This window comes from Macrobrachium rosenbergii, chromosome 50, assembly GCF_040412425.1.
Source record: "Macrobrachium rosenbergii isolate ZJJX-2024 chromosome 50, ASM4041242v1, whole genome shotgun sequence".
In the NCBI taxonomy this organism is placed as follows: Eukaryota; Metazoa; Arthropoda; class Malacostraca; order Decapoda; family Palaemonidae; genus Macrobrachium; species Macrobrachium rosenbergii.
Genome location: NC_089790.1, coordinates 127575 through 147888, shown reverse-complemented (window position 1 = coordinate 147888; position 20314 = coordinate 127575). Strand labels below are relative to the sequence as shown.

Genomic DNA, 20314 nt, shown 5'->3' with positions numbered 1-20314 from the left:
TTTCACATTCCAGGTGTCCAGGACATGCAAATTATCGCTGCATTCCAGAGTGGCTCTTCTGTGATGGAAAGGATGATTGCCGTGATAATACAGATGAAGAATTAGATCACTGTCCAAAATGTCATGAAAATGGAGACTTCCAGTGCAAGAACAGGCGTTGCATTCCAAAGTAAGTTTTTCTAACAGGTTTTTAAGATTGTAAAAAATTAAAGTAGTTGTTAAGAAAGAGAAATTAGTTGATTGTGTAGATAATAACAATACTTCCTCAAACTGGTGTGAATAGTGTGTATCACCCTAAAGTAACATCACAATTAAAGTAGTTGTGTAGAAAGAGAAATTAGTTGATTGTGTAGATAATAACAATACTTCCTCAAACTGGTGTGAATAGTGTGTATCACCCTAAAGTAACATCACAGCCTGTCTGTTTGGGTCAAAACTTGCAACTCAAATTTTGACGTTCCTTTCGTCCAATTGACGTGAAATTTTGCATGGTTACTCGGTCCCGGTGACATGGAAGGAAATGCTACAAGAAATGAAAAAAAATATATTTCTTGTAGCACTTCCTTTCATGTTTGGTGCCCCCGCTTTTATTTTTGTAGACATGATTAATTGTAAGAAAATCGTGGTGTCTCAAAAAATTATTTTTTACTTTTTAATGAATTTTAATAAAAGCATTTTATTTTTTTTCTGTCATAATGGTAACTATAGTATTTTGTATTAAAAAATTAGCTATAGTACAGGCAGCCCCACTTCCCCCTTCTAGCATACCATTACATGGGATATTTTAGAGCAGAAATTTTGCAATTCAGTAGCCTCAAAACATTAAGTGGCTTAGGCACATTGATGGTGTCTTTATGTTCTGAGGAGATTTCATTGCATTGCCGAGACAAAATGTATAAGTGCCAACTGTCACTTTCAAAACTGAACAGAAAAAAATGACAATTTGTCTATCCTAGATACAAGTTTAATTGCTTATTTCATAGATGAGCATGTATGACTGAAATATCTAGAAAGGCCAAACCATATATTGTATGTATATAAAAAGTAATGGGCCAAGAATACTACCCTAAGGAACAGTAGAAATTACATTCCTGTAATCACTGCAGTGCCCATCCACAACTGTTCTTTGAAATACAATGTGATAATATTAAGAGGGGCTCGATATGTATGCATTCATTGTGTCCTTGTAGATACATGTGCATTATGAATTTATTAAAAAAAAATGGGCTACCCCTAATACAGTTGAGAATGTTAACATGGTTGTCTGGTTACTAATTAGGAATGTTTATGTAGAGTAGAAAAAGGTTTATGATACAAGTGCTTGTAATATTTAAGATGCCAATTATATCTGATTTTGTTTTTTCTGTAGACGCTGGCTGTGTGACTTTGAAAATGATTGTGGAGACAATTCTGATGAGGATGAAGAAATGTGCCATACTCAGTACAGGGAATGCTCTGAGAGTGAATTTAGATGTAACAACAACAAATGCATCCCAAGTCGGTGGAGATGTGACCATGATAATGATTGTGGTGATAAATCAGATGAAGAAAACTGCAGCCAGCACGAGTGCAGGGTAAGGCATAAGTTGCTGTAAAAGTGATGAAAAATATACAGGATATGTAAATGATTGACTTCTTTTGAAGATGAGTTCAGTTTTTCACTTTAGTTCAGGATTTTATAAACTAATTTTAATTTGAATTCTCTTAATGAAAAAAACTGTCACAGGTTGATTTTACTTGGCTGAATCCCATGAATTGCATATTGAAAATAGTGTCTAGTAAAATTGTATAATAATGCTGATAATATATGTTTACAGGAAGGACAGTTCCAGTGTGTATCAGGGCACTGCATTCCAGAGCACTTCAAATGCGATGGGGCACGTAACTGCCATGATCTCAGTGATGAATCTGATTGTCCACCGAGATATCCTGGAGAACGATATTGTCCAGAAGAGAAATTTGAGTGTGACAACCACTTGTGTGTTGACATGCGAGATTTGTGTGATGGCACTAGTGACTGTTATGATAATTCAGATGAACGTGAAAGTCTCTGCAGTAAGTTTAGCATTTGTTTTTATTTTTATATTTAAAAATAATTTGTACTGGTAGTCTAGTATTAAGTGTTAATCAAGTGAGCCATCAAGTACAGAAGTGAAGTCAAAATAAAACCATTTTTTTTTTTACAATTTCAAGTCAAAGATGCTTAATCTTTGTTTTTCCTGTGCACAGTACATCTGTGCCAAAACATGTGTACATGTGTATAATTGCAGTATAGAATTACATTTATTAATTAATCTGAAACTTATAGTTACAAAATATTTTTAGTTTCTTGATTTTTTGATGGAACTCTCTGAGTAGTGCAATTACAATGTTTTTATTTCAATTCTTTGGTATTAGTGTAAATGAATGTAAATGTAATGTGGTAAATTTGTCTTTCATACAGAATTCAGCTAGAGAATAAAAATTACAGATTTGAGAAATAATTTCAAATTGGAAATTTAAATGCAAAGGGATACACTAAAATATGTTTTAAAGTGTTGAAACAAAGGTATGTTATCCATAAGCTAGTAATTATATATGAAGACAACAGTTTCCTTTGGTTTATGTGGTTTTCATCATTAATAATACAATTCTTTCTTTCCAAAGGTAACTACACTTGCAATACATTGAGGCGCTTCCAGTGTAATAACCATAAGTGTGTTCCACTGTATCAGAAATGTGATGGTATTGACAATTGTGGTGATGGCTCTGATGAAAATAATATGACCATATGTTCACATCGACCAAGACCATGTATATTCAATGAATTCCGCTGTGCAAACGAAAACTGCATTGACAAGAGTAAAGTTTGTGATCATGCTGATGACTGTGGGGATAGCTCGGATGAACTAGGATGCCGTAAGTATTGGCAAATATCTGTGATGGTCTAAAGTTAGGGCATGAATTGGCCAAGGCATTTGAAGTTACTCTTCACAAGTATTGAAATTATATTTGCTAAGTACTGCACAAGCAGACTGCCAGTCAACTAAACACTGTCAATTTACATTGAAGGTCAAGTAAGGCAATGAATTGTGTAATTTAGATACACCTTCACTATGTATTTATTGTATACTGCATGTTAATTATTGGGAGTTTTTCTGCTTTTAGATTCTAATTCTTTACATTTTAATTACAGATGACTCTTCAAATTGTACAACTGGTGGCTGCGAACAGACCTGTTCAGATCTTGGAAGTAGCGGTTATGTTTGTCATTGTTTCAGAGGATTCAGAATATCACCAGACAATCCCAAACGTTGTGTTGACATTGATGAGTGTGCAGAATTCACTCATAATTGCTCTCACTTGTGCACAAACTTGAACGGAACTTATGCTTGTTCATGCCGTGAAGGTTTCACTCAAGAGATTAATGGTGTATGTAGATTAACTGAAGGAGCTATTACTCTAGTGTACTCGGATAGTCCTCAAATTAGAGCTTTCAATTTGACATCCAATAGGGCACTGAGTGTTGTTAAGGGAGATAGTATTGAATCACTGGATTATGAACCCAGGTCAGGCATTGTTTACTGGACGGATGCGTATGGTAAAACTATAGAAAGGTCATATCTGCCTGGATCGCCAGAGAGAGCAAATGTAACAAGAGGTTATGCCCAAAACTTAGAAATTAAAAGTAGAGCAAAACCAACTGGTATTGCAGTTGACTGGGCCACCAAGAACCTCTATTGGACCGAAACAGATCGCACTGGAAATAAACCACGTGGTGCTGTATTGGTCGCTACCATCGATGGACGATATCGTCACACGGTCATTGCAACTGGATTAGAGGATCCTACATCTGTTGTTGTTGATCCCGATCATGGCATAATGTTCTGGACAGATATTGGGTCAATTCCTAAAATAGAAACTTCATGGATGGATGGAAGCAAGAGAAGAATATTAGTCTCAGATTCTATCAGCCAGCCAACAGGTTTAACCATAGATTATGCTATGGAACACGCTATATACTGGATTGATGCAAAACTGAATAAGATTGAAATGATGAGGGAAGATGGTTCAAAGCGAACGCTAGTAGCATCTGGTAGCCACTTAAAACATCCCCTATCTCTTGATGTCTTTGAATCAAGTTTGTACTGGGTAACACGAGACTCTGGCGAAATCTTCAAAATGGATAAATTTGGTCGTGGAGTTCCTGTCAAACTTCCTGGCGAGTTTTTGAATCCTTCAGGCATTAAAGGTATGCATAATTTGTTAAATGCAGATTACCTACCTAGGAATTTTTTACCTGGCATTTCAATTTCAATTTTTTTTTCTTTGATTTTATCTTGTAAAAATCATTGAAAGCAATTCTGTTTTTAAAAGAATAATTATTCCTGAACTTTTGTTGTAAATATTTAAATTTATTTAGAGTAATTTTCTCTGTTTTGTACATGTTGGTGATAGTATTTTTTTTTTTATAGTTTTTGCAGACAAACGCTACAACACGTCGACAACAAGCGAATGCCAGCGTGATGTTCCTTGTACCCACTTATGTCTCACAGTTCCAGGAGGCTATAAGTGTGCTTGCCCAGACAACAAAGGATTGAAAGATACTCATTCTATATGTGATGCTCGTATGTATATGGATTTTAAACAAATTTTATTATTTAGAGATGCAAATATTCTTCAGGAACAATCCAAAAAGCAATTTATTTAACCCTTAAACACCTGTTGGACATAGCAAACGTCGACTAAAATTGTCTGTTGAATGCCGAGTGGACGTAGCAAACGTCGACTACAAAAAATTTCAACCTTCGGTCAACTTTGACTCAACCGAAATGGTCGAAAAACGCAATTGTAAGCTAAAACTCTTACATTCTAGTAATATTCAATCATTTACCTTCATTTTGCAACAAATTGGAAGTCTCTAGCACAATATTTCGATTTATGGTGAATTTTTGAAAAAACTTTTTCTTACGCCCGCTGTAACTCTGCCGAAAATTTCAGAAATTCTTTCGTCATTTTGTCGTAATTTTTGCACTGTTCTATATTAGCCGTTACATAAAGTTTTATATATGAAAATGTGCGCAATTTCATGTACAATACAACAGAAAATAACTCATGGTTGTAGCTTTAATCAGTTTTGAAATATTTTCATATAAATCACGATAACTGCCAAAATTTCAACCTTCGGTCAACTTTGACTTGATCGAAATGGTCAAAAAACGCAATTGTAAGCTAAAACTCTTACATTCTAGTAATATTCAATCATTTACCTTCATTTTGCAACCAATTGGAAGTCTCTAGCACAATATTTCGATTTATGGTGAATTTTTTAAAAAAACATTTTCCTTACGTCTGCGTGGTAACTCGGCCGAACATCTCAGAAATTCTTTCATCTCGTTGTCGTAATATTTGCACCGTTTTATATTAGTCGATGCATAAAGTTTTATATATGTAAATGTGCGCAATTTCATTTACAATACACAACAAAAAATAACTCATGGTTGTAGCTTTTATCAGTTTTGAAATATTTTCATATAAATCACGATAAATAGAAAAAATTCGACTTTCGGTCAACTTTAACTCGACCGAAATGGTCGAAAACTGCAATTGTAAGCTAAAACACTTACAGTCTAGTAATATTCAATCAATTAGCTTCATTTTTCAACAAACGGGAAGTCTCTAGCACAATATTTCGATTTATGGTGAATTTTTGAAAAAAAAATTTTTACGTCCGCCCGCTTACAATTCATGCATCATTTTGTGATAATATTTTCTCTGTGTTGCTTTGATCGTTTTAAAATTTGTTATATACCAAAATCATCACAATTTAGTGTACAATACAACTAAAAAAAATTAAGTCATTAGCTCTAACCGTTTTGCTTACAGCGCAATTTGTATACAATTATATACGAGTTTTTTTTTTCGCTGTCATATATTCCAATATTTATATATGATAATGATATTTTTTTTCATTTCTGGTGGTTGCATACTAAACTTCAGGCAATGACAAAAAAAATGAGCCAAAAATGAACTTAAAACTAAGCGTGCTGTGATTTTTTTAAAAAAAACTTTTTTTCCGCTTCGGCACTAACTCACCGAACGCCGCCGGCATACGGGAGACGTTTTTGTAAATAGGGCTTCAGCATTAAAAGGTTAAATAATAAGCTTTATTATCTACAGTACACATGAAAAGATAAGAAAGAGCATGGTGTAAAATTAATAAGATTAAGTGTTGGATGATTGGTTTATCATTCAAAAAGAAAACAAAAATGCCTGAAGTAGCAGTATTCTGGCTTGTGAATTGGTCATTTTTGATAAGTGGGAATTTGAATAGCACTCATGATCCAGTCCCAGAATGCAGAGCAAAGTTTACAATTAAACATTGTACATGATTGTCCTGCTTTCCATAAACAATGCATATCAGGTTTTGGAAACAAATCCTTGAAAGAAATAATTTCAGAGTCCGAACATTTTGTTTATCCAGTCAAGTTTTCAGGGAATTGAGTATCCTTTTAAATCTAAAATATTTATTATAGACAAACCCTTCAAAGCAACCCTGTGAGAGTCAAGAATGCTGACCCAGGGACCTTGCAGATGAAATTGACTTAATTAATGAAAAATTAGAAACTGATAATGTGCAAAAAGAAATTGAAAAAACTAAAGGAAAGTATGTCACAATACACTATTGAGTACAAGACCTCGATCGTTAAACTCTGAGGAATTGATTAGTTGATTAATTATCTCAAACTGACTACAAAACATAGACTGAAGTGTTAATAGCACAGCTTAAGATATAGAAGCTCAAAGGTCTTAGATGTAGATTTCTGGTCCTCATCTCTCAAGGCAGCATCAGAGGCAGAGAAGGGTGTCCAATCCTAAGGATATTGCAGACTCAGCCGAGGGTCTCTGTGAAGGATGTATCATCCTGGAGTAGGATTATATTTTCCACAGGTTCCATATCTAAGTTTTCCAGTAATACTGTCCTTGGAGGAGTCCAATCTAACACTCTAGCCACATTCATTGTTGATGGGTGGGCTAGCATCAATGGACAAGTAGGAACAGAAAGTCGGCAAGATGTATGAGGAGGAGTATCACTGGAGGAAATAGTAAGATGACAGCACAACTCTAAAATAGAATGACATCAGTATGAGGGAGAATAATACAATGATCTTTCCAATGTCCGCTGACAGTGCAAGTCAACAGAATTAGGATCACAAAAAGAAGACTTGATACTTTGCTCTTCACTTTTGTGTAATGTGGTTTTTTTCCTTCTTTTGAAATTATGCAACTTTAGCTGCATAAAAAAGTGTAAACGTAGCCAATGAAATCATCTTAAAATGAATTAATATTCTTTGTTGCAAAATATACTTAAACTGGTATTTTATTGTTGATTTGTGTGTAGCTGAATGTAGCAAATAATTGTTTAACCCAACAGTTCAATGTGTATTAAGTTAGAATAACTTAGTTTTATTACAAGTAAAATAGAGACAAATGTTTCTTTTTCTTTCAGCCCATGAGCCTGTTAAGCCTAAACCCCTTGGATGTGGATGCTTAAATGAAGGAGTCTGCACCCTGAACAGTTCAAATGTTCTGCTATGTGAATGCCTGGAGAACTTCTCTGGGGAATTATGTGAAAACTTTGTTGCTCGTAGACATATATCTCCCCCACAATGGTCTGGAGCAACTGTCATTGTTCCTATTGTACTAATTATCTTGGTTTTAGCAGCCCTTGTTGCTCTGTATGTCTTCTTTAATCGTCGGCACATGTAAGTACGCTAAATTTTTGGAACATTCAATATATATAATTGAATGAGATTTGATTATATGGAACTAGATCAACTCTAAACCTTAAGCAATTACTCAGATTCTCACTTCAATTAAAATTTACTTTACAGAACCCTAAAAGGAAGAGGGCTACCAGGTTCAAGTGTGGTATTTAGACAAGGAACTAATGTTGAAATTGGACCCCCATCATTTATGGCATCACATGATGGTGCAAATGGAGTGAGTAGTTTCTAATGCTTTCTTATCATTTTTGTTTTGATATTTAATGTAATTCCACAGCTACAGTTTATAATTGCTTGGCTTTAAAATGTTTCATTTTTGCCAAAATACTTTTTTATCTTTAACAGGATAATGTTTATTTTAATCCATAGCTATTGCAAAAGTGCTGTTTAGTCAAAACCAGATTTTCATTGTCACTTTGGGTAGCTTCAGACTTGTAACAGTGAAACGTCTCAACTTTCTAACGTTGTCTTTGTGTATTACAAAAATCTTTTATTATTTTTTACTAACTTTTCTCAGAAGACCAAGAAACTGACCATTCAGAATTTTATTAAACTACTGATTGGGTTCCTATAACCATTACCAAGAGATTTTCCCCTGATAAGGGAAGATTTCATTGAATCTTTCATCATTCTTGTGATTCAATCATTATATATAAATCCTAAAACTTTCTACAGTCCTCTGTTATTATTTATTGAATGTAAATGTTTTACACCATACTAAGTTTTATTTCTGATAGAGTGGAAGCTTTAGTGCTCTTTCTTAGGTGTACAATCCTTTATAGAGTTGATTTTGCATAAGCATCAGTATTCTTGCACGCTAACATACATAGCCAACATGCATTATTTTTCTTAATTAGATAATTTTTCTCTGAAATATGGAAATGGTCTAACATGCATAAGGTTTCATCCAATAATGATGGAACATGCCCAATGCATTCTTTGATGTGTTATGAAAATAATCACAGACTTTGTTGAATTTTGAATGGTGACACTGGATCATTCATAAACAGTTTTTCTGCTGTATAAGCAGAGACAGAAGGGTAAGGAGCACAATATACTACAGGAACTGTTGTACTTGTCTTTTAATTCTTTCCAAACACACTTATGTAATCACATGGTTATTGTTTCTTCCTCAGTCTTTTGCAAATGACCTCAAGAAGTTTAGCAATAAGTGGGTTTTCCACAATACAGCAATATTAAATTAGAAATCTATGGATGTCATTTGTATCCACCCACTTCCAGGTGGTGTTTCATACTTTTCCTGTCATTGGTTTAATGGCTGAAGGTGGTGTTTCATGCATTTCCTGTCATTGGTGATTTTATGGCTGACCTATTTCTCTCCTTGCAAAAGTTTAGGTCAGTGGGGCAGGCAAGTGCCTCCTCCTGGCTTGGTGATGGTAATACTTGTTAACAATTATTTGGCATTTAGAGTGTAGGTGTTATGGGTGCAGCACTGGCTGACATTCAAGGAGCCTTTGTTGACATCATTGTGGCAGGTGGAACCCTGTAGTAAAGTGGACATAAGAGAAGACAAGATTCTGGAAATGTGGAGTGGATAATGACTCCTTTCTTATATCCTGCGCCAGTCTTGAGATTCTCAGAAGACAGGATTCTGGGAATGTGGAATGGATAATGACTCCTTTTATTACATCCTGCACCAGTCTTGAGATTCTCAGAAGACAGGATTCTAGAAATGTGGAATGGATAATGACTCCTTTCTTACATCCTGCACCAGTTTTGAGATTCTGCCTAATAACAACAATAGCAGACCAAGTCTTTATACTATTATATGTAGTGGTTCCTTCAAATCACTTACAGGTGCAAGTAATATGGGAGTGAGAGTGGTCACTTCTTGACAACAGTGAAGATATTTGTAGCTTATTTAATGATTTAAAGCTACAGCTTATATGGACTTGCAATTATTAGTATTAACTGCACTGTATCCATAATATCTAAAGTAACTGAGTTATTTTCTCTCCTAATGGCTTGCAAAGGGAAGTATACTCTGGGGTTGAGTTTGTTTTATCTTCATCTTGACAAATGAGTGCAGAGGTAAATATGTTCATTAATGCCTGGCGAAAGACCTTTCCATCTGTTGTTTGCGCCTTTGCAGACCTGGAGATGTTTTAGAGATCCAGCCTGTGTAAAATGTTTTGTAATCTTAGTACCACACAATTGCTGCATTAGTTATGGTCCAATGTTATTTTCCATTCTGTTAAAACCAAAGGATAACAGATTTGTAATTGTTTGTTCACTTGTTGATTTGTTTACATGATCTTTGAGGCGGCTCGGGCAAATATTCAACTTAAAATATCAGTAGTATAAATTCAAGAAAGTGTGAACAATCCTCTACAATCTTCAACTGAGCAGTGTCCTTCAAACCTTAATCATAGGTAAAGTCACCTATTGCCATGCCTTCAGGCTTGGCAAAGCCCTCCATGTCTGGTGTGATAAAGAAGCCCCATCTTTGCTTTATCCAAGAAAGACAGGGAGTCATCTGTGTCCCTTTTGATCCTTTCCTCATGTCTGTCCAGGAAGGGGAGGGGGGAAGAAGGGAGGTGATTGATGAGTGGCAATCCTCTGCCTCCACTGCCAGAAGTAGGGGGTTGCCTGTCACACCACTGGGCAAGGTGGCAGCCATCATTCCTTAGGGATGGACACAGGATCCTCTTCAAGGACATTCAGCCAGTCCTTTCCAAGACTGCTATTGTTCCTTCTTAATAAGAACTCTCCAGATTAGTGGAAATCATGGGACTTGTTGGCAAAATGGAAGAGTTGGCTGAGAAAGGCACAGTGTGAGTCTTGGATCACTGGTCTCCGGGTTTTTTGCAGTTGCTTTTTCATGGTAGAGAAGGCAAAATGGTATTAGAGATTGGTAAACAATCCCTTACTCATGTTGGAGAGATTTTTTCCAAGTGGGAGCTACACATTCAGTGGTAGGTTCGTGACTTCATGCTTTTTGTTAGACTTACAGGATGTATACTTTCAAGTAGCCATTCATCAGGGCTCTCGGAAGTGTCTCTGCTTTGTCTGCAAAGGTAGTCCTCCAGTTCAAGACATTGTGTTTCAGACTGTGGACGTCTCCTCAGGTGTTTACCGGCGTGTCAAGTTGGAGTACCTGTTCAGCAGATTACAGATTTCCCTAATCTGCTGTTGCTGAGACAAGCACCTTTCTGTTGAGGTAAAAGATATCACTGTGTTTCAGACTGTGGAAGTCCCCTCAGGTGTTTACCAGCGTGTCCAGTTGGAGTATCTGATCAGCAGATTACAGATTTCCTTAATCTGCTGTTGCTGAGACAAGCACCTTTCTGTTGAGGTAAAAGATATCACTCTGCCGAATCTTAGGTGCTCAAACTGAGAGTGTTAGACACATGCCTGTGAGAAACATATCCCCTGGAGAGGATATGTTGATTGTGCTATGGAACTTTACAAGGCCAAGTCTCTGCCAAGAAAAGCAAGAACATTGTTGTATAATGTGTTGCATACAATTGCCTTTCCATTAACATTCATTTGCAAACATTTGCCTCTCCATCAACATTCATGTTGTAAGATTCAAAATACTTTGAATATTGTGAAAAATAGAAAGGTATGGTGTTGTGTATATAAAATTATGTAATCCATACTTAAATATTTCACTGCTAAAAATTCCAGGTTGTAGACCATTCATACAAACATATCAAGTATGTAAATGGCAAGGTATTGGCCTTTACTAAATTATTCACATAGTTTACAAGCCTAAATGTAAATTCAGTAAATAATTGAGAAACTGTAATTCCTTATCAACTCACTGCAACACAATCCCCTTTAAAATTAATTTTGATTTTTAATAACCCAGAAGGAAAACTATAATGGGTTTTCATTTAAACAAATGTTTTTACAGGTACCTCTTGACGGAGATGTTAACCTTGGAGAAATTGCAGGGAAGAATCATAACTTCAGTAACCCCATGTATGATGCTGTTGGGTCCATGGAAGGAGGTTCTGTGGAGCAAGCAGGGTCCAAAGGGTTATATGAAGTGCCCTTAGATACAAGTAAAAGTAAAGTCCTGAACTTGGAGGGGCAGGAAGGAAGTAATGGTACGCCACTAACAGCTGCCCCAGCTTTAGCTGTGCTTTCTCCTTCTGCAATGATGCAGAAGGCTTCACCAAATATTCAGCTTCGCAAAAAAGAACTTAGTCCTTCTAGCAATGACACTGGTAAAGATACGCAAAAGTTAGTGGTGGAGGATGATAATTCTGAATGCTAAAACTGTATAAAAAAGTATATATATAAAATATAGATATATATAAAAGACATATATGGCAACTTACCCAGAATGGTTTTACATTTGCCACAACCTTATGCCTAGGGATGCCGTCCCAAAATTAAACCAGATGAATATTATATTTCAGAAACTATAGATTTGACTGCCGTATTATATTTTTGAGAACTTGAGTGTTGAAAAGCACTTTTTAAGAAAATACTAATAAATCTTTATATATTGTTTCATAAAATGAGGTACCATAAATAATTTCTGGTGCTTGGTGTGTTGAAAGTGATATGTGGAAACTGAAATATGTGATGCACTGTACATCTTTTATTTCAAATGAACATTGAGAGAACATAGCTCATGGAAAATATGGTACTATAATGTTTTCACATATACAATGTATTTTTTATTATTAAATACATTGAAGAGAAATTGTAAATTAGTCTATTTTTACACAAACATGTAGACTGTGTATCATCATAGTATCCTCAAATTTTTAGAAACTACTTTTAGGACCCTAAACCTGAAATACTGCCTTTTCTGTAGTTTTATTTCTATTATGTATATTTTTTATTTCCTTGTTTTAGAGGCATTGACTGGAAATAGGTTTATAACAAGAGGCCAATTTGTTTAGTTTGTAATAAAACAGAGCCGTCCATGTTAAATATGAATTTGACATTCCATGTGATTAGAAGTATTTTTGATGTACTTATTTGAGAATATTATTATATGTACAACTTTTGTTAATGAATAGTGATAGACTTAATATCATTATGTGGTTACCTGACACTTTTTTCCTTGTAGTAGAGGGTAAGAAGTGAATTTTATTAGGTACCCCCCCCCCTGTTTTATGCCCTACTGTCATCATTAGGGCTTTAGTTGTAAATGCTGAACAGGCACCACTGCTTTTACCAATGGACTCCTTTATTCCTGTAAATAATGGTATGTATATATTATGTGAAGACTTATTTGATTTAGCTTTGAATGCAAGAGTGAAGTTGTATACAGTATCGTGTAAATTAAAGCGTGTTTTTCACCATCATTTACATGATTGTTGTCAATATTTGACATTCACAGATGTACTGCATAATGTTACATGGTCCTATCTTGTTATTTTACTGATGTGGTTGTATTATGTTGATTTGTTTCCATTGTTATAGGCAGTGCAATAATGAATAATGTTTTATATAAAAGTTTTAATAGGATGTCTCTTCTTACTAATCCCTTGAATCCTGCTTTTATTCTCTGTTAAAAATTTAGAACTTCAAAATTTTTTGTTGAAGTGAAACCCAAACAAGCTAAGATGCCTTGTTATAGAAGACACTTTCATTTCCCCCTGCATAAGGTTGACTCTCTAGGCAAAATGGAAGCAGTGTACATCATATTGCCCATGAAAGGAGTTTGTAGGACAACACAATGAAACAAAAGGTTTGTATCGTGAAATAAAAACTATGAAACAAGGATTGTGTGTGTCAGTACAATAAACAAAATCTCTTTTGAATTTCTCTGATAGATATATCAAACAGCTATTATTCAAGAGAGAAAAACAACACCTGAGAAATGTTACGACCTACAGAGGAACAGTTGTCAGAAATGTTCAGCAATATGTCATGAATATTAAAAGCACCCAACAAAAAAAGTTTCCAGAGTATAGTATCCAGGTTTGATATAAAAAAGCTTCTTGAAGATATCAAGAGGCCTCTGCAACTGAATGTGTAAAAAGACTTTGTTATAGAAAACACAAAGCTTCTTGAAGATATCAAGAGGCCTTTGCAACTGAATGTGTAAAAAGACTTGGTTATAGAAAACACATTAGAAAAGAAGCACACAGTCATTGAAGACTGGTTTAACTTCAAGAATGTATATCAAACTGCTTGAAAGAAGCACTGAGATATGGGGTAACAAGACTGGAAACATAAATATTGGATATAATAAAGAATACACAAATGGTACATGCAGAAAATTTTCTGGGAGTAGGCAGTAAGGACCACAAAGAACATGCTAAGTAATTGAGTCTACAAAGCACAAAGTAAAACAAAGATGAACAAGTGGAGATACTGTATTTTGACACAGCCACAATGTTGACAAAGCCATGTATTCCATGGAATGGTATTGGTTTCTGAATAACCCATCAAAGGACGAAAAAAAAAGAAAATATTAAAATGAAACAAACAAAGACAATGCTGGGAAAAACATTTGTGAGATTATGAATGAATGATATAAGAAGGGTAATTTGACTGATAAACCAGAAACTGTAAATACGTGAATGGCAGTAAAGAATTAATTTACAGTTTCTGAAAATGAATCAAGGGGACTTTGGAGATGGAAAACACCAAATTATGATGAAATCACTGCAGACTTTACCTGAAACCAAAATGACACCCTGTACTAACTAGACTATTGCAGAAAACAGAATGATAGCGAATTGAAAGTCTGCTAAGGTGACCTGACAATGTGGTAACAATACAGGCATTTCACTTATGTCAATTGTGATGAAAATATTCAGTATGCTTAATCTCGACAGGCTGGAGAAAGAAATTGATGAAAAGCTTCGAGATGAATAAGGTGGTTTGGGAAAAGGAAAGTTTCATAGATCAACAAGTATTATAGAAGCTGTTGCATCACTAAAATAAGGGAAATCTCTTGAATTACCAAGAACATTACCAGTAAAAGCACTGATGGTGTAGTTTATGATAAAAATTGTAACTCCACTAATTATGAAAAAACATAGATCTTTAAAGGGATTTGTATCTCACCTAAGTCTACAAACCATAGCCATTTACATAAGGGCATTCCTCAGCATTCTTGATCTGAGGCCTCGCACAAGGCATTTTGATGCCCGAGTCTGGCTGCAAAGTGTCACATCTAACTTACAAGGTCAAAGTTAATGAGGTAGGCAAAACTATTAAAAGCTCCTACCAGCATGGACAAATCTACCATGGAAGAGAGGTCCAAGCCCTCCAGTTGGGAGACCTGGCTCAAGCTAGAGGAATAAGCTTCATCACATCGACTGAGAAGAGCTTGTCTTGATGAGAAGGTGGACAAGTAACCTTGATCTACTGGAGAGTATTTATAACCAGAGAGAGGACCCACTGTGTGCCCTCAATCAGAGATGATGGTCCACTCCATGGTAAATGGTAGCTAAGGCTACCTAAAAGCATGGCTAACCAAGAAGAGTATGTATCAGTCAGCTAATGCCATTGCAATGTTACATGGGCCTAAAGAAGACACATGGAATGATCTGGATTATACTAAAGAAAACTCGCAACAAAGAAAAATCTTGCAATACAGGTATACACCCATAAGCATGGGATGCAATATAAAGAGAAAAAGGAGAGATGATAAGCAGATCTGAAAATTATGTTGCAAGACGTATTTAATTTCTCATAAGAGAATACAGCAAAACCAAGTACAAGTAGTCCTCGGGTTTATGACTGGGGTTCTGTTCCTACACCATGCTGTAACCCGGCAAATAACATAACCTGTAACGCCCCCAAGAAAAGTTTATAAAAATGAGAAATAAAGTGATGAAAGCCTTACCTTTTAATCCTCTCGGGTAATGTACAGTATTTTACTTGCATTCTGATGTGGTGAGCATCCAAAACCCTCCAAATTTATACTTTATATTGTAGTTGTATGTACTGTACTTTTATTGTTCCATGGTGGCCTAAGACGACGAAGTAACTTCAGAACATCCGCTGTAACGCAGAACCAATTTTTTAATATATTTGAAAAGCGACGTAAATTCTGAATGACGTGACCCAAGTCTGATGTAACCCGGGGACTGCCTGTATAAGCAAGAACTGAATATTAAATCTCCAAACAAAAGCAACTATTACAAAAAAAACTGTGAAGTTTAAATAATGTAAAAATAAAAGAATCAGAGACGAGTGCAAATTCAAATGTAGCACCATAGCAATAATATCAAATGAGACTAATTATGAACAAAAACAGTAATGAACACATAACTAAAATCAAACACACTAACTTTTCGTAAGTATCCTCTCGTTACACTATTGTGGATTGTTATCATGAAATAAATACATATCAATATAATGTGCATTTGGCCAGGGAATGTTAATGTACCTAACATCTTTGACAAATTAAATGAATCGGTACCATCAATAAAATTCACCATGGAAATGGAAAAGGATAGTAGCCTACCCTTCTTGGATTGCCTAATACACAGCAGTAATGGATTTAAATACAGTGCTTCCAGAAAACCTACCAATATCTCTGCCTATTTTAGTCAAATCAATAAAGTTAAGAAATTAGTTCTTACACCCATGTTTTTAAGAACATGACATATATATGTAGCCCTGAACACATTGATGATAAATAGATAACTTTGTGTTGAAATGGAACAGAAACCACCTTGAGCTAGTAATTTGCAAGGTATCCTCCATCTATTTAAGAATTTTAGAGCTAATATGGCATTTAAGATCAATAAAGCAACAAAACTTATACTTTAAAAGAACTCCACTGACAATACTAAAGGATGCACTTATCAAATCTTTCATATTAGTCAAACTGGAAAAGCACTGAAGAGAATAGAACAATATAAAAATGTGTAAAATATCCACAAGTGAAAAGCAGAAATTTTTTATCTGTTAGTGAAAACGATCATGCCATCAACCGGACACGGGCAAAAAATGCACTGGAAAGAAACATCATTGTCTAGTTTTATAAAATAAATCTTTTGAAAGAATATGAACATCAGTCAAGGCATGTATAAATTTGATCCATAAACTTTGACATATGTAAAATATTTAAATGTTAAGGAAGGTGGCAGACAGGCAGAAGATAAACAGATCTGTAAACAGAGTACCTGACCTCAGCCACAAATGAGTGTACAGCTCCACCCCTGTACACCTGTACAGTAAGGTGTGGAGTTTTGGCTCCCAATGGTCAGTAAGTTTGTTTTGTACTATCCCCCTTGCATTTATATATAGTGAATTTCTACCACTGTATCAGTCCTTTGATAATGGCTGAGAAATAAAGCCAAATTTGGTCAGGATTTACACCCAGTCTTTAATCTTCCTTGTGGTAAGATACAGTATATATAACACATCAGTGATTATAAATACACATATATATATATATATATATATATATATATATATATATATATATATATATATATATATATATAATATATAATGGTGAGACCTCGCTTTAATGGACTAATGGGGGGAAGGTCGTTCGCTAAAGCTGATCGTCCAATAAAGTAGCCACCAATACACATGAAAAGATTCTTATTATGGAATAAACTGATAAAGATAATAAATCCATTTTTACCTTACATATTATTGGCATATCTTCATAATAAATAGCCTATTAGAGGACTAATTCCATATCAATGAAATTAACTTTTATCTATGCAAGGCCAACTGAAAAAATGTAAACATCGAGCTATGGTTGCGCTTGCAGCAACATTTACCTTTGTGACCTTTCAGAAATTTTAATGGTTGTGAAATTACAATAGTAATAACACTTAGGATAACAGTACTACTAATTTTTCATTACAAATACATTATTATTTTGTTGATACATAACTTCAGAACAATTCAGCCATATGAACAATTATTATCGTACATTATTGTATTACGTTTGTGATTGTCGATGAAACGTAAACACAATGTTTCCCTTTTGGGCGACGTGTGTAGGAAAAACATGATATAGAATCGGCTTTGTTACTTCGTTTATTTTTAATTTCTAAGGATACAGTACGTAAAACAGCATTTGTAATAACATCATCTTTACATAACCAATATTTCATAAGATACCTGTTGTTGCAAAAGCTAGCCTATACTGTACACTGATGGTTTTGTAATTTAGCTCTCTTATACTAACCTTGGCCTGATTTTGTCCATTAAATGCTATGTCCGCTGGTTCCGGGTCCGTTAAAAGTGAGATTTTAGTGTGTGTGTGTGTGTGTGTGTGTCAAAGCCTATGCCATAAGAGACAATACTTTAGTTCATGTGTCAACTTCAAATGAGTATAATACAATCAGTTGCATCATCATATAAACAACTCTGCAATACCCATTCTTTCATACTGCATATCACCTATAAAATGACTGTGCTCTGAAACTGATCTCTCAACACTTAGCTGTGTACAAACAACCTACTTACTCCCTCCATAATTTATTTAGCACCTTCTTTATCGTTAACATTCAAAACTTCAACAATTTTCTTAATATGCTATCTGAAACACTATGCAGCACATGGAAATTTAATCTACTACACAATTAACATTCATTCCACTCGAAAGTACCCTCAAATTAAAATTGGAAATAGAATTCCTTACACTTATTACCTTACCATAATTTAAGTACAATGCTATAGTTCACAATACACAGGCCACAGAGATTTACTTTCATTACCTCCTCTCTTGGGAATCGTTTGGAAATTGAATATTTATCATTTAAAAAAATGTATTAAAAGCCCCTTCCCCAACATATAAATCTCATCAATTATAGAGCTACTGCTGAAAGTTCTGTTTTGTTAACTGCAAAGTGTAGCATCCTATAGCAAAAATGCCATCTTATGACCATAATTAAATAATCCTACAAAGTACTTGTTTCCCTTAAGAACATGTAAAGAAAAGAACTTAACTTCCCAAATGATATCAAAGGGTAGTTTTGTACTTCTAGTTTCACCTCATATAGCCTGTACAAGGCATGCATAGCCCAAGTTTGCATCAAAAGAGTCCTTTTAGCTTGACTTTTCTCTCTTTTTTTGTGCACCACTAATTCACTTTAATAAAATTTAAAATGAACCATACACAACACAAGACTTTCTTTTATTAACTATTGCCAGTGATCATGTCTCCAGACACAAATCACCAAGTTCAATTAAGAAAGCTATTATCATAAAAGGCATAAAATCAACCAAGTTCAATGCTACATAATATTAAGAAACCTATTATTATCATTAAAGGCATAAAATAAAAGTGCATCGGATCCTGCATAATACCTGAACCTATGCTATCTATGTTTAGCAAAAGTGAAGGTGGAATTATCCACTAAGCCACAAGACATGCAGTTGTCCTTCAAAACTTTGGAGGGTTTGGGGCACCTGTCCCAACCCAAATAAAAAATTTTTAAATAATTCTTAACCCACAAAACCTTAAATCCTAATAATGAACAGTGCATCGTTAGCCAAGAACTTTAACAATATTTTACATACGCAGGCAGTTGTTTACCAAGTTATATACATTACGCCCAGTTTAGCACAATAAATCCTTTTTAGTGAGCTGGTTAAAACTGACTACCCATAATTCAACATAAAATTACAGCATTTTATATTGGATGTAATACACTAACTGAAATCATTTAACATTTTATCATTGGGAAGATGTAATTTCTAATGAACTGTACAATTAAAATTACTTCTCAATTGCTATTCATTACTGTGGCAGGATTTACAAAACCTGTACCATACCATTTTTGTTCAATGTATATTTTATGGTGATAGCTTGTAACAGCAGAGGAAAAGAGGTGATGACAGATGCAAGAATTTATGTCAACTTAACTTAACATTACAATAATGACAGAATAATCAACATGCATTGAAACAGCTTTCTTAATTTCCATTTAAAATTATTTTTCTAAGTGTGACTCGCAAACTTCACCATAACGCAAACAGAGCCAAGATTTTCAAGCTATAAGCTAAAAAGGAATAACTCTTTCCTGGGAAATTACGACATCTTCCATAAGGTGGCTGGAAGCAGTTATCTTGGTTGATGCACCAGCCAGAAAATGCAATGACTGAAAAGTCGCTTATCATATCTTTGGTCTTATCTTTTTACATTACAGTTTATAATTTTTTAATGCAAGTACTGCATTTGTCTAGTATTCACTATACTTCAAGTGTGCGTGTTCATACATATATTCAATATTGGTGTAATCATTTAATAGTTTAATCAAACACATACTGTCTAACAAATATAAAACACTTTGCCTCACAAAGAAAAGCCCTTTACTGATAAATCCAATTGTCAATTACTAAATGCAAGGCCAAGAACAGAAGATCCCCTACTTTGCACACAGGAGCTACGCCATCTATTTACAATTGATGCTTGCCCAATAAGCATAAAATCCCATTTAAAAAAAGGAAGCATATTACTTTTTGTTAAAATGGCAACATGTGTACATTTCAAACTATCTGAAAAGTACGAGTCAAATTTACATGGAGGCTATTAAAAAACTGATCAACACTAACTGCATGCTTCTCAACTAGTCTACTGTATAAAGCCTCACCACACCGTAACACAATTATGGCATCAGCCTACGTAC

The 20314-nt window shown here is 34.7% G+C and overlaps 1 protein-coding gene across 1 annotated transcript in view; it reads left to right on the top strand.

Annotated features, from left to right (window-relative positions):
- The window catches only part of mgl (megalin), a 511712-nt gene extending 498492 nt beyond the window's left edge, over window positions 1-13220 (top strand). The window contains exons 48-56 of the mRNA XM_067093356.1: window positions 14-169; window positions 1370-1574; window positions 1818-2055; window positions 2647-2898; window positions 3176-4231; window positions 4455-4607; window positions 7490-7745; window positions 7875-7983; window positions 11647-13220. Coding sequence (XP_066949457.1) covers window positions 14-169; window positions 1370-1574; window positions 1818-2055; window positions 2647-2898; window positions 3176-4231; window positions 4455-4607; window positions 7490-7745; window positions 7875-7983; window positions 11647-12012 — 2791 coding nt within the window. The 3' untranslated portion in view covers window positions 12013-13220. The remainder of the gene's footprint in view (window positions 1-13; window positions 170-1369; window positions 1575-1817; window positions 2056-2646; window positions 2899-3175; window positions 4232-4454; window positions 4608-7489; window positions 7746-7874; window positions 7984-11646) is intronic.
- The last annotated feature ends 7094 nt before the right edge of the window (window positions 13221-20314 follow it).